The following is a 13,787-nucleotide window of genomic DNA, read 5'->3' as shown; positions in this document are numbered from 1 at the left end:
CCTAAAGCCTTTTCCAACCGGTTCCCATAGCCTGTTTTCCAGTAGTGCCAGTAGGGTCTAGAGGTATGCACGATACGTAGCTTGATATGCAAAATGATTTAGATTTATATTTATAAATAAAAATATATTTTAATGGCACATGTGGGTAATTTATAAATATGTATATGGTTATTTTAGGCAAATTTTTTCATAATGGCAATGGTGGGTAATTTTAATTTTTCTTTTTTCTCCGACTAATGTGGGAATTTCTAGGCTTTGTGAGCGAACGTGGAGGCTCCATTTGTTGGCCAAATAATAAGATAAAATAATAAGATAATAGATTTGCTCAATTTTATTCCACTATAAAAAGGCCACTTTGATCATCGACGTCCTTGATGACGTATGTGTATGTTTGAAGGCAAACAAGATAGAGGCAGGCAACGAGATGAGAGAGCCCCACTGCATGACGGTTACAGATTTACTGCTGTGATGCAGTACGGCGTTTAGTTCCCAAAATTTTTTGTTTTCGTTTTGAACACATGTATGAAATATTAAATATAGTCAAACAACAAAACTAATCGCACAATTTGGATGTACACGATGAGACGAATCTTTTGAGTCTAATTAGTGCGTGATTAGTCATAAATACTACAATAACCCACATGTGCTAATGATGCGTTCAAAGACCTCAAAAGATTCGTTTCACGGTTTCCAAGCGAATTTTAAAATTAGTTTTTTAATTAGTACCCGAAAAATCTTTCCGACATTTGGGCAAACAATCGATGTGACCTTTAAACAAAAAAAATTCACTAACTAACCCCCCCAGTTGTTGACACCATCAGATTCATGCGTACAACGTCAGTACATGGCTCATGTCTTTCCTTCGACACGCCACTTACCGTTTGTTGGGCCCACCATCAGTTTTGAGCTGCGACTTTTCTCAAAGTCAAAGATGTAGACTGGGCTGATATATGTTTGCATGATGTCCTCACAAACCTATGCAAAGTCAAACATACCCCCGTGCAGAGAAAACTCGCTCGATAGATGCATAGAAAGCCAAAATGTACAAACACGTGCGGTAATGCTGCCCAACAAACGAAATCATCGTCCAATATACCAACTTCACCAAGTGCAGCTTATATAAAAGTCTGGATCTTTCCGAAGCTTCGAGCTTGGACTTTCTTCATGTTGTGTGCAGTGTGCTGCTCTACCTGGCGTGAGGTTACAGGCTTGCAGACAGAAAACACCAAGAAGTTGAACCGTCAACATGACCCGGTCCCTAACTCTGACATGATCCTAGCATGTCGACATTTGGATATCTCACACGCGTACAAAAGCACACCGGCCGTAAGACCACCTGCATATACATGATTCCCAGCTATCTGTCGCAAGAAGAAAGCAAGCTCCTGCATCGATCGCAAAGAGTGATACCGGAGATGGAGCGAACCATGAAGCCTCACCTAGTGCTCATCCCATGGATAGGAGGCATCAGCCACATCATCCCCATGACCGACATCGGCTGCCTCCTCGCGTCTCACGGCGCGGCGGTCACCATCCTCACCACGCCCGCCAACGCGCCGCTCGTGCGGAGCCGCGTCGACCGTGCCGCGCTGCCGCACGGCGGCACGGGGATCACGGTCACCGCGATCCCGTTCCCGGCCGCGGACGCCGGCCTGCCCGAGGGCTGCGAGAGGCTGGACCTCCTCCGCTCTCCCGCCGACGTGCCGCGCTTCTTCACCGCCAACAAACGGTTCGGTGAGGCGGTGGCGCGGTACTGCCGCGGCGACGGCGGCGCCTCTTCGTTGCCCTGCCGGCCGACCTGCATCGTCGCCGGAATGGGCCACCCGTGGACACTAGGTCTGGCGCGCGAGCTCGGCGTGCCGTGCTACATCTTCCACGGTTTCGGCGCGTTCGCGCTGCTCTGCATCGAGCACCTCTTCAAGCACAGACCGCACGAGGCGGTGGCGTCCCCCGACGAGCTCTTCGACATCCCCGTTCTCCCGCCGTTCGAGTGCAGGGTCTCGCGTAGGCAGCTGCCGCCGCATTTCCTGCCATCCACTTCCATGGGCGGCGGGCCGCTGAAACAAGAGATGCGGGAGTTCGACGTGGCCGTGGACGGCGTCGTGGTGAACACGTTCGAGGAGCTGGAGCACGGCTCCACGGCGCTTCTCGCGGCGGCCGCGGGCAAAAAGGTGCTCGCCGTCGGGCCCGTCTCGCTGAGCCACTCGCCGAGCCTCGATGCGCAGACCATGTCCGACGATGCGTGGCGGTGCATGGCGTGGCTGGACACCAAGGCGTACAAGTCCGTGGTGTACGCCAGCTTCGGCAGCGCCGGGTGCATGCCGGCCGCGCAGCTCGTGCAGCTCGGCATGGCTCTGGTCTCGTGCCCCTGGCCCGTCCTCTGGGTTGTCAAGGGCGCCGACTCCCTGCCCGACGACGCTAAGAAGTGGCTGCGCGAGAACACCGACGCCGACGGCGTGGCGGGCACCAAGTGCCTGGTGGTGCGCGGGTGGGCGCCCCAGGTGCCCATCCTTGCTCACCCGGCCGTCGGCGGCTTCCTGACGCACTGCGGGTGGGGTTCGACTCTGGAGGCCGTCGCCGCCGGCATGCCCATGGCCACCTGGCCGCTGTTCGCCGAGCAGTTTGTCAACGAGAGGCTCATCGTGGACGTGCTCGGTGTGGGGGTGTCCGTAGGCGTGACAAAGCCAACGGAAAACATGCTCACTGCAAGTAAAACCTATGGCAGCGAAGCCGAGGTGGAGGCGGAGGTGGGGATGGAACAGGTGACGGAGGCCTTGGAGAGGCTGATGGATCAGGGAGCGGAAGGGGAGGAGAGGAGGAGGAAGGCTCAGGAGCTGAAGTTGAAGGCGAAGGGCGCTTTGGAGAAGGGAGGATCATCCTACGTTAATTTGGAGAATTTGATCCATTCTTTAGTTTGAAGCTGGATACCTCTGAGTGCATGGTTAATGGTTGCGTCTACATGCCGGCGTCTCGCGCTCCAGCTCACCCGAGTTGCCGAGCTTGGGATGGCAGTCTCTACCTTTATTAATTTAATGTTGTTTATGGTCCAGCAGCCTTGCATAGCCGATGGGAGTCAAAGCAGCTACGCTACAGAGCAAATAGCTCGCTTTCGGCTGACGTTTGCCAAGACGCCCGGCTCCTTCTCTCTCTTTGAAGCTATGCTTTTTTTCTTACGTGTCCATCGAATAGTCCACTGATATCACTTATACATGATTTTTTTAGCACACGTGTCTGCCTCGTTAGACATTTACTTGTGTTATCAAAATTTATGTCATGTCATTTTTCTGTCGTATAAAGTTGTTGTATCTGTTATAGTAGGTGTGTGTTTGGATTCTTGAATACACGTTGTACTTGTGTTGTACGTATGTGCCAAAAAAAAAGTGGAGGGGATTTCACATAATGCCACTTAGACAAGTTCGAATAAAGAAAAGAGCCTTCATACGAGACATGCTAGAACAGAATAGAGCACAGCCACTTATTTAATGGGCTCTGGTTCTCATAAAAAAATAGCCAAAGAATCATATATTTGTTTCTAAATTATCTATTTTTGCTATCACCATAAATTACCCAAAGCACCCATAGACCTACTTCAAATTACATACTTTACCATTGCCAATAAATAATCTAAAATTTATTTCCATTACGAAAAAAGATTACTCAAATAACTCCAATGTCTGCTTCCAAATTTACACAAAGCATTAGCGCATTGCTTCATTTTATATTTTTTATGTTTTAATTTGAATCTCTTGGTTACATGGTGAAGTTGGGAGACCAAATAACTAGAAAAAGGCATGGATGATCACAACTCACAAATACATCCACTACGATCATGATGTGAAATAATAAAAGAAACTACTTTGCAAATAGTCGTTTCGCAAAGTATATTTATAAAACATTGCTAGCGATGCTATGCACCACTGTACTTTTTTCGGTACTAGTTGATGTTGGTGCTGATGTCTTTGTCTAAAAATCGAATTTGAAATTGTATATCTCTCTAGTAAGTTGTAGCGTCACCGATTACGTCAGTTCTATGACAGAGTCAGTCCAGGAGCTGTACACTAGCTAAACACACTAGCTGTAATTACCATGTGCACGCGGATAGACCCCGATAGAAAGGTCTTTGCCGTGCCGTCGCATTGCTTCCTTCTAAATAAGCTCCTTCCGAATTCCCTATTAATACCTCATCAATGTCAAATTAAATACCTTCCAAATGTCATTCTTTCATCTACTCTGGTACCTTCCAACAATGCTCCCACATTACATTGCCATGCGAATCTCATCTTGTATACTCCTACTTTGGACCCTGGACTGATCCAGCCAGCCCTTGTCAGTTAGTTCAGGCTATGCAAAAACGACAATGCATGTCGCCACCAATCTTGTTCTTGTTCTTGTCATTGTGTTGCTTGGCTTTGTGCACTGCAAGTCTACGACAACAATCCCATATAAGATTTGCTAGTGTCTACACCTTATAATTCCTTGCAACAATCCACAAGTGCACAAAGTTCTCCCAGCCTTGACAAGGTGACAGGAATACTGGAAATGGCAGCCAGCCTGTGCCGGAAGCCTCACTTCGTGGTCATCCCATGGCCAGCCACCAGCCACATTATCCCCATCGTCGACATCGCCTGCCTCCTCGCCGGGCACGGCGCGGCGGTCACCGTCATCACCACGCCCGCCAGCGCGCAGCTTGTCCAGGGCCGCGTGGAGCGCGCCGGGCCAGGCTCATCGGCCGTCACGGTCACCGCGATACCGTTCCCGGCGGCTGAGGCCGGCCTGCCGGATGGCTGCGAGAGGCTCGACCACACCCCCTCGGTCGACCTCGTGCCCAACTTCTTCGACGCCACCACGCGATTTGGCGACGCCGTGGCGCGGCACTGCCGCCGCCTCATGGCAACGCGCCGGCCGGACTGCGTCATCGCCGGGATGTGCAACACGTGGGCGCACGGTCTGGCGCGCGAACTCGGCGCGCCCTGCTTCATCTTCCACGGCTTCGGCACGTTCGCGCTGCTGTGCTGCGAGTATCTGAACACGCACCAGCCCCACGAGGCGGTCGCGTCGCTGGACGAGCTCTTCGACGTCCCGGTCCTGCCGCCTTTCGAGTTCAAGTTCGCCAGGAGGCAGCTGCCGCTGCAGTTCCTGCCTTCGTGCTCCATTCCGGAGGTCCGCCTCCGAGAGCTCCGGGAATTCGAGATGGCCGTGGACGGCATCCTCGTGAACAGCTTCGAAGAGCTGGAACACGGCTCGGCCGCGGGCCTCGCGGCGGCCACGGGCAAGGCCGTGTTCGCCGTCGGCCCGGTCTCGCTTTGCGGCGCGCCTGGCCTCCTCGACTCGCGGGCCGACTCGGATGACGCCAGGCGGTGCATGGCGTGGCTGGACGCCAAGAAAGCCAGGTCCGTGCTTTACGTCAGCTTCGGCAGCGCCGGGCGCATGCCACCAGCGCAGGTGATCCAGCTCGGGATGGCGCTCGTGTCGTGCCCCTGGCCTGTCCTCTGGGTCATCAAGGGTGCAGACTCGTTGCCGGACGACGTCAACGAGTGGTTACAGGACAACACCGACGCCAATGGCGTCCCGGGGAGCCAGTGCCTTGCAGTTCGAGGGTGGGCGCCGCAGGTGGCCATCCTGGAGCACCCGGCCGTCGGTGGCTTCCTGACACACTGCGGGTGGGGGTCGACCCTGGAGAGCGTCGCCGCGGGTGTGCCCATGGCCACCTGGCCGTTCACCGCCGAGCAGTTCTTGAACGAGAAGCTGATCGTCGACGTGCTTCGGGTCGGTGTGTCCGTCGGCGTGACCAAGCCCACGGAGGGCGTGCTGACCGGTGTCAAAAGCGGCGGCGGCAAGGCGAAGGCAGATGTGGGAACGAAACAGGTGAAGAAAGTATTGGATATGCTGATGGATGGAGGAGTGGACGGGGAGGCTAGGAGGACGAAGGCTGAGGAGCTGAAGGCCAAAGCAAAGGCTGCTTTGCAGCATGGGGGGTCGTCGTTTATGAATCTGCAGAAGTTGATACAGTTTGCTGGTTGAACATGGATTAGTTTCAGGCTTTCAGCTCGTGAATCAGTTGATTTCAGCGTAATAGTTTACATTGTTTGGATCTCAAATGTACTGGTGATTAATTTGCTTGAACTATGCTTATGTGCCGGTCCGGCTGGGAAGGAAGAATTATAAAATACCTGAAACAAGCAGATGTTGCAATTTCCAACCTGTTATAAAGTTCAGTGACACGCAGCAGAAGCATGCCTGCGCAAATGAGGCATCGTTCTCGTGGCTTGTCCCGTCCAAAAGGATAAGCTCAAAGTCGCGTCGATCAGCGTTCATCTGCAAGACTGAAAAGGCAAGAGCTAGCACGGCCGCCCGCTTAACATTGCCATGTACAGCACTTGGCCTACTTCCTAAGACAATAGACATCAGAGGGGCCTTTTTTATCCGTGGTGATCATGCAACTTTATGTAAATGTCTTTATTAATTTTTATACCATAACCATTCTCTGTCTCGTCTTATGCCAGTCTCAGTGAAAAATATCATCGCACAAGTACCATGATTGAAAACTTAATAACTGAGCTGAAGGAATATTATGGTCATAAAACTCCTCTCTCGTCCTATAAAACTCTCTTCATTCCTTCTCATAATGACTGTACCATATCAGCAAATTTACTGATGTGGCATCAGGTTGATTAAAACCTACTGCCCTTTGGGCTCCTCCCCGCGTTCGACGGTAAAAAAACGGACGCGTGTCGATCAGCGCTCGGTATGGCATTTTTCCAAATAGGCCCTTCCACTTTCTTAAAATCATCCAGCAGTCTAACTTATCAGATTGGAACAGTAAAAAATTTATATTATTTTGCGTTTAGATCCTTGTTGTAAATCTTATTTCAACATGAAGAAGAGAAAAATCGGAATTCTTGTCATTTTACAAAAAACCGCCCGCGTATCGTTTTTCGGAAAACCCCCCTCCCCAATCCAAACCCTCACCCACTTCCATCCCCCCTCTCTCTCTCTTCTTCTTCCCTCTCCTCTCCCTGCCGCCGCCGCCGCCACTCTCCCTGCCCTCGTGCCTCTGCCTCCCCTCGCTATCTAGCTCTCCGCCTGCCTACACCGCTGCCGCATCGTCTCCCACGCCGCCTCGCCCAGCTCAGCCCCCCAGCCTTCGCCTCCCCGGCCCTCGCCTGCCCCTCCCACCCCGGCCCCTACCTCTGCCGGCACGTGGCTGTAGCCCGGCTGCAGGGCATCCCGCGCTAGATCTGGCGGGGGCGTGCTCGGCGCGGCGGCCGGCGACCCCCCAGTGCGGAGGCCCTGGCCGGCCTCGGGCACGGCACCAGAGGTCCCCGGAGCGGAGGCCCTAGCCGGGCTCGGGCACGGCATCGGAGATCTCGCGCGGGCGGGGGCAGGAGCTGCGATGGCACGGCGACCGACTGCGGGAGTGGCGTGCGCCTGGAGGGAGCGGCGGCGGCTGGAGTCGCAGAGCTGCAGTCCCTCCCTTCACTCTTAGATCCGGCGAGGTCATCCGCGTCTCCCGATCACCCTCTGGCCCTCCCTCCTTTTCTCTTCCGTATCCGCATCTAAACCCGACGGCTGACCAGCTCCTCCTCCTCCGCTCCCGCCTCCGCGCGGAGTCAGGGATGGGATTCCTCTACATGAGCCGCGGCAAGGATTGGATACTGCTCGCATCCCACAAGTAAGGGTACGAACCCTAGCGCCGGTCCCACCTCCTCATCCCCTCCGCTGACACGTCGGTGCTCCTACGTGCCTGCAGGCAACTCCAATCAGTAGCCATGCTTCGTGTCTCCTCTCTCTGAGCCAGCCATGATTGGTTGAGGAGGAGAAGGATGCGGGCTGCGCCCGATGCTTGTTGGACTCGACGCAAGCGGCGGCGGCGGCGTGGCTCGCATGCCTGCATGGGCACATGGCGGCGTTCGTTTCTTACTGCTGCTTCGCCCGCGGAGAATCCAAGCACTGAAGGCAGAAGAATCCGCTGAACTGATCCACTGCAACGCCTGCTTCACCGATGCCTTCATGTCCTATTTGCTCACCTCCAATCTGATTCAAGTAATGAAACTAGACCCGCACTCAGTAAGATTTTGACTATGCTGGTTTAATCAGATGGCCATTGATTCATGTGTTACTTCTACAGAACATAGTTTTTTTAGCAGTAGTGATTTTGTGAAGTCCCGCATTATGTGACATATATAGTTCAATGGGAATAACTTGGAAACCATTTTTTATGTAAACACATTTCTGATATTTTAACTTAACAGGTATATTGCACTGACTGGCTTTTTTCATGCTCCATTTTGTTTGCATTTGCATCTGGTTAAATATAGTAATTCCATTTTGATTAAATCAAAATGAGTTGTGATGTCTTCTGTTCAAGTGACTGTTCATAAATATGTTTGGTCTGACCACGGAGAACACAGAACAGAAGGCATACAATTAGGTAGCCATTGATTGTCCTAACCAGCATGCACGTGCATTATATCTTGCAAAATATATTTGAGATGCTTGCCTGACTTTTAGTTTGTTCATTGTGGCCTCATCTGTTCATGTGTTTTGGTATCTATTTTGTCATGTAACCTAGGACAGCCTCCATTTGGAATATAAAACTTCATATTTTCCTTTTGATGCATTTTTGTGTCTTTTAATTTATTGTGACTGCAATCTGTATTCAATGCCATGTTGGGTTCCTACATTTGTATTCTTCCATTTGCTATCTCATGCCTTATTTAGGAGCTTCTTATGATTATGGATCTCTTTTATTTATGATAAATAATGTGGATCATTCATAAGATTTCTGCCTCCATTGTTAGGTAGTTAGATTTTCATTCCACAATGGTTACATTGGACACCTCACTAGCTTCCTTTGAAAGAAGAAGAGAATTATATATAGCCTGTGACTTGGCTAATGTTTGTAAAATGAATAAATGACTACAATTAGCGAAGAAGGAAAACCAGTTGCTGTTTGATAGTACGTCAGTAGCAAACATAAATATAAAATATCATCTATCTGTTGTAAAACTGTTATGCATAACTCTTGCCAGTGCATCAGTATGACTACCTCTTTTTTTTTGGCATTTGCATTAAAATCTTGGAAGTCTGGAAACGTGGTTCCGGCTGCAAATTAGTAATTTAGTAGCCTGGTTAACTAGGCTGCTGGGTTCCAGAAAATACTACGTATTATCAAATCATGGTAGCCATAGTTTTCCTTTCTTTTCTTACATCTGAACTATTTCAAAAATGTCTCACCAAACAGAATATCCTTCAGCTACACATGTGCTAATTCCTTCTTCCATCAGTAGGATAGCTATGGAAGCAATTGCACAGACACAAGAACGACAAGGTAATGTGTTCTAGCACTACTTGTTTTAGATCAACTGAACCTCTTGCATCCCTATGTCGAAAGTTGTCCTATGTGCAGAAGGATCCATTGGTAGGAGCAAAAAGAAAAGAGTAAACATCGGTATACACAACTAAATTGCTGCTTTGATGGCTCCACATTAACCTCTTGAACTCTTGGTAATAAAAAAAGCATCTGCATCATGCATGTTTCTATATCATTCATGGCCTGTCTTGGGCTCCCCTGCAGGGCTGCATCATGCTTGCTTGCTTGAAAAATGCTTTAAGTTACTCCATTTCTATTGTTTAACGGCATAAACCTGATGCTGTTGTTTTCCACTCACTGCCATTCATGTTGCTAACTACTGATTAGAGAATGTTTAATTTGGTGCAGCCCCGCAGCTAGAATACCTGGTGGTCAGATACTCTGATGATCTCAAGTTAAAAGGCCCTGGGATTATATAAGAAGATAGTTATGTGAAGGTTTTTAAGGTGTCCTAAAAGCTTAATCAAGACTGCGGGGCATTGACTGTCTCTTACGGTTATACTACGAATATTACGCATTCATGTAGCACTTGCTTATTGTCACGATTGACCATTATATGCATTGTCAAGAAATTAATGTATTTTTATTGGCTTCTTTTTAACGTGACTGGGAGCATTGCTCTGAATGGGGTTATGTGGTAGGGCGCGCAAAGCGCGCCAAATGTTCTAGTAAACTTTAAAGCTCATGACACTTCCATTTAAATTGGCCTTATACAAGCTATGTAGAGCTCATACATACTTTCCAAACCATCACGGTTGGCCAGCCACGTCACCGGCCTCGGCAACTCGCATTTCTTTTGATGAACAAAGAGTGTGGTTATAAGGCACGACCGGGCGGTCGATACGCTCGGACTCTCGTTCGTCTTGCTGAGCCCCGACCACTAGACTGCTAGCGACAGCCCCCACGCTGATCGTACCATCTGATCCTGACAATCCCCAGCTTGTCCTGGTGCGTCTAGAGCAGGTTGGTGCAAGAGTCAGCTTGCTAATGGTGTAGAAATTGAACCAAATCTACCTTACCCTAAATAAATAATTATGTTTTTGAAAGCACCTAGAAGCACTGAGAAATCATATAAGAATTCAGACCGCATGCTCAAACGCGGGTGGACTGCCGAGAAGTATAGGATCGCTCCTAAAGGGCTCACACGGACCCGCACACCCGAGCCCCGCTACCCCTCTCGGAAAAATCCCCCGGGCAGCACCCTCACACGAGCCCCGCTACCCCTCTAGCGAAAGTCCCCGTGCGACACCTACGCTCGTTCCAAACAGAAATCGAGCACGGTTCAGTAGCGCTCCACCGAGCAATGCTACCACCAAGCCATCCGTGGCTGCCGGAACCAAACCAAACTTAATTGTACATGCATTAGGCTCAATCAAAACAAAACCATCTTCTAAAAACCCAATTCGTGAGATGCAGTGAACGAGGCTATAGCATAGCCCTAGTGTGCGTGGGCAAAAGACACGTGAGATGCATGTCGCACCCATTTGCAACACAACTATTCAATTCAATTCAAACCGATCCAAACTGCTTTTACCTACAAACCAAACTATTTTCTAGTGCCAGTCCATTCCAACTTGACCAAATGATAACCAGATAAAACCCAAACCAGTAAAACCAGATTCAAACCAAATCACTGCCAGGTTGAAGAGGCAAGAGCAGTGAAAAAGTGGGAAGGAGGGGGGTGGCACTACTACATAAACTTTAACCAAGGCGGGCAAGGCAACCGCATCGAGCAAGTGAGATTGCATCACGTTATCTTCGTGGAGAAGTTTGTTCTTGCAGCTATTCACGAACAAATGGTGCGCTACCGACCCAGAGTCACATGATGTTTTTTCGTAGCGGCAACAAAATTTCTCACATAATGCAGAAAGGACATATCGTTGCCAACCCTCGGTAATTTGTACATCCACTCTTTGCTACCCATGAACGCAACCTTACACACACACAGCGAGAAATTAAAATCATATAAGCTCTAGATCCGGTTTTATCTCTCCTCTGTTTAGATCTAGATCTAGAAGAAAAGCACCTAAATCATGTAAATGAGAGAAGATAAGAGTTGGAGAGTAAGAAATCAACCTCTTGCGGTGCCTCCCTTTCACCAAATCCAAGGGTGAAACCTCCCTCTCTAAAATGTCCAATTTTCGTGTTTTGAGCTTAAAACACGAAAAAATGGAGGAGCAGCCGCGGGGAAGAAGGGTCTGGCTAGGGTTATATAGGGCGAACTTAACCGAGGCGTGCAACATATCCCAACCGCCTAGATTAATCGCCCATTAACCGAGGCAGTTATGTTACGGTGCACCTCCTCGGTTAAGTTTTAACCGAGGCGGTCGGCATAACACAAATGCCTCGATTAATGGACTATTAATCGAGACGGTTTCTTTAAGGTGACCGTCTCAGTTAAACTTTTAACCGAGGTGGTTGCACGGTCGGGGTCCGGCCACCATTAACCGAGACGGGCCGCCGGCCTGCCTGCCTCCGACTTCTTTTCAAAATGCCTCGGGTAATGCAGTTTTGTAGTAGTGCGGGGGCCACACTCCTCACCCAGCCAGGCAAGGCGAGCTCTGGGCTATCACAGTCTAGAACCGGTGGAACACGAACAAGGTCAGGGCCGGTCGGCCGGAGGCTGGCACTGTGAATACGGTTATCGTTAAGGATGCAAGTAGGTATCTAATAAAGTTTTCGGATCAGTTAATTAATTATGATGTTATAGTACTCTAGTTTATTTTTTCTTTCAAATTATTTACACATAATATCATTCTAATTCATTTTATCAACTTTCTAGATCAACCCAATGATCCAAAATATATACAAATTGCATTGCTAGTTAACATCTTCATCTTGTCGGCAACAACATGAGAAAATGTTGCCATGTGCAAGCTGGTTGTCCTCAGGAATGAACTCTCTCCAAAACGCTAGTTTCTGCATTCTACTCTGCAAGGATTGAGCACCTTCATATCAAATGCATAAGACACACTGGTTCGATAATTTTTTTTCCAGAAAAATAGCCAACATTGGCCTTGCTCCATTTCATCAAAACAAAGCAACAACATGTTTCAAAGCAACATGTTTCAACATGTTCAGCGCTTACATGGAAAACTGACAACCCAGCAGCAAAATAGTCTAGCCCCATAGACAGGCTCAAGAACTGCACGCACAATCGTAATGAAGGATTATAGACACAAAATAGTACTTCCCTCTCAAACAAAAAGAGCAGCACACCTACTCCAGCATATGCCACACCTACGCTAGTTCCATAATATAGAAAATAACAATGCATACTTAAGAATATTCTAGAGTAATTTGGAAATAGCAAGAAAGAAGTTGTCATACTTAATAACAAGATAAGGATTCTCTAGAATTAGATGTTTTGCATAGTTAGATAAATATGAGGGAAATTCTAGAGTTAGATTTTTTATAAAGAAGTTTATGGAAGTTGCCACACGGTAACACAACAACACCCATGAGCACGTATAAATAGAGGTGATCCCCTCTCCTCTTGCAATACCATAGCATAAGAGGTATCATGGAGGAGGTGCATTGGTAGCTATGGAGTGTTGTTATGTCCTGGTAGGGTAGCCACGTAAAGAGTGCAAGAGTATTGTGTTGTACTAAGTTATAGTAAATAAAAAATTGAGTTTTCTTGTTCAGAATTAGTCTCCTGTGTTTGCGTTTAGGTCAAGGACTCGTCGATGTACAGTAGTATATGTTTCGCGAAAGTAGTATCATACTATTTGTACCGCTTCTCGGAAGTCAGTATTAAGGCTAGAGGCACCGATTTCTCAATAGATAACCTTCATGACATTCTAAATGAAAACTAGTAGTTGCAAACAAAAACACTCTCCGAGCAGCTAGCGCCTCGTTGCTGGATGGGATCGCCGATCATTTCCTCCGAGCTACTTCCTCCATCCATAAAAAAATAGAATTATAGAATTCGTGCCAGTCAAACTAGTTCAAGTTTAACAAAACTTTTAGTAAATAGTATTACCACTTTTGTCTCTAAATATATTTATTATGAAAATATATTCTATAACTAGTCTAATGGTTATCGTCGCCTCAAAAAAAATTCTTGAGGGACCCTCGGCCCCTCCTGACGAGCGATGGTGCTGATGCAAATGTACGGCTCAGGCTCACTCTCGCCGACCGTCACCCTATCGCTGATCCAGCACCAGAGACGTAGCGGCCATAGGCTGTTCGGGTGAAGCGCCTCCCTCCGGGGCAGCACCAAGAGATGCAATGTTCTTGCGGATGGAGTTGGGAGCTGTGGAGGGAAGGGTCAGAGCATCCGCCAGGGCCTTCTTTCACCCAGGCTCCTTATCGAGCACCGGCTGCTTCTTCATCTACTCCCCGGCAGCCTAGTTCACCTGCTCCTTCCGCGCTCCCGAGCGCCTTCCCAATGGGCTGCAGCTGATCCATC

At 48.9% G+C, this 13,787-nt stretch overlaps 2 protein-coding genes and 1 long non-coding RNA gene across 3 annotated transcripts; all 3 read left to right on the top strand.

The window, feature by feature from the left end:
• The first annotated feature begins 1,328 nt into the window (after positions 1-1,328).
• LOC120680509 (UDP-glycosyltransferase 73C4-like) lies at positions 1,329-3,395 on the top strand. The gene has a single exon (XM_039962002.1). The coding sequence runs from the start codon at positions 1,347-1,349 to the stop codon at positions 2,916-2,918; it is 1,572 nt and encodes a 523-aa protein (XP_039817936.1). The 5' UTR covers positions 1,329-1,346; the 3' UTR covers positions 2,919-3,395.
• An 814-nt stretch (positions 3,396-4,209) lies between these two features.
• LOC120683638 (UDP-glycosyltransferase 73D1-like) lies at positions 4,210-6,225 on the top strand. Its single transcript, XM_039965729.1, has one exon. It carries the CDS (start codon positions 4,540-4,542, stop codon positions 6,019-6,021), a length of 1,482 nt encoding a protein of 493 aa, XP_039821663.1. The 5' UTR covers positions 4,210-4,539; the 3' UTR covers positions 6,022-6,225.
• A 1,277-nt stretch (positions 6,226-7,502) lies between these two features.
• LOC120683222 lies at positions 7,503-9,974 on the top strand. The gene is made up of 3 exons (XR_005678718.1): positions 7,503-7,672; positions 7,751-9,507; positions 9,722-9,974. It is a non-coding gene; the product is annotated as an uncharacterized LOC120683222 (long non-coding RNA).
• The last annotated feature ends 3,813 nt before the right edge of the window (positions 9,975-13,787 follow it).

The sequence above is a fragment of the Panicum virgatum genome, chromosome 7N (genome assembly GCF_016808335.1).
Source record: "Panicum virgatum strain AP13 chromosome 7N, P.virgatum_v5, whole genome shotgun sequence".
NCBI lineage: Eukaryota > Viridiplantae > Streptophyta > Magnoliopsida > Poales > Poaceae > Panicum > Panicum virgatum.
This window is presented reverse-complemented; position numbering and strand designations above follow the sequence as displayed.

What these genes read in the sequence shown, in the direction of transcription:
- LOC120680509 (XM_039962002.1), top strand. Translation starts at nt 1,347, where the DNA reads ATGATTCCCAGCTATCTGTCGCAAGAAGAAAGCAAGCTCCTGCATCGA.
- LOC120683638 (XM_039965729.1), top strand. Translation starts at nt 4,540, where the DNA reads ATGGCAGCCAGCCTGTGCCGGAAGCCTCACTTCGTGGTCATCCCATGG.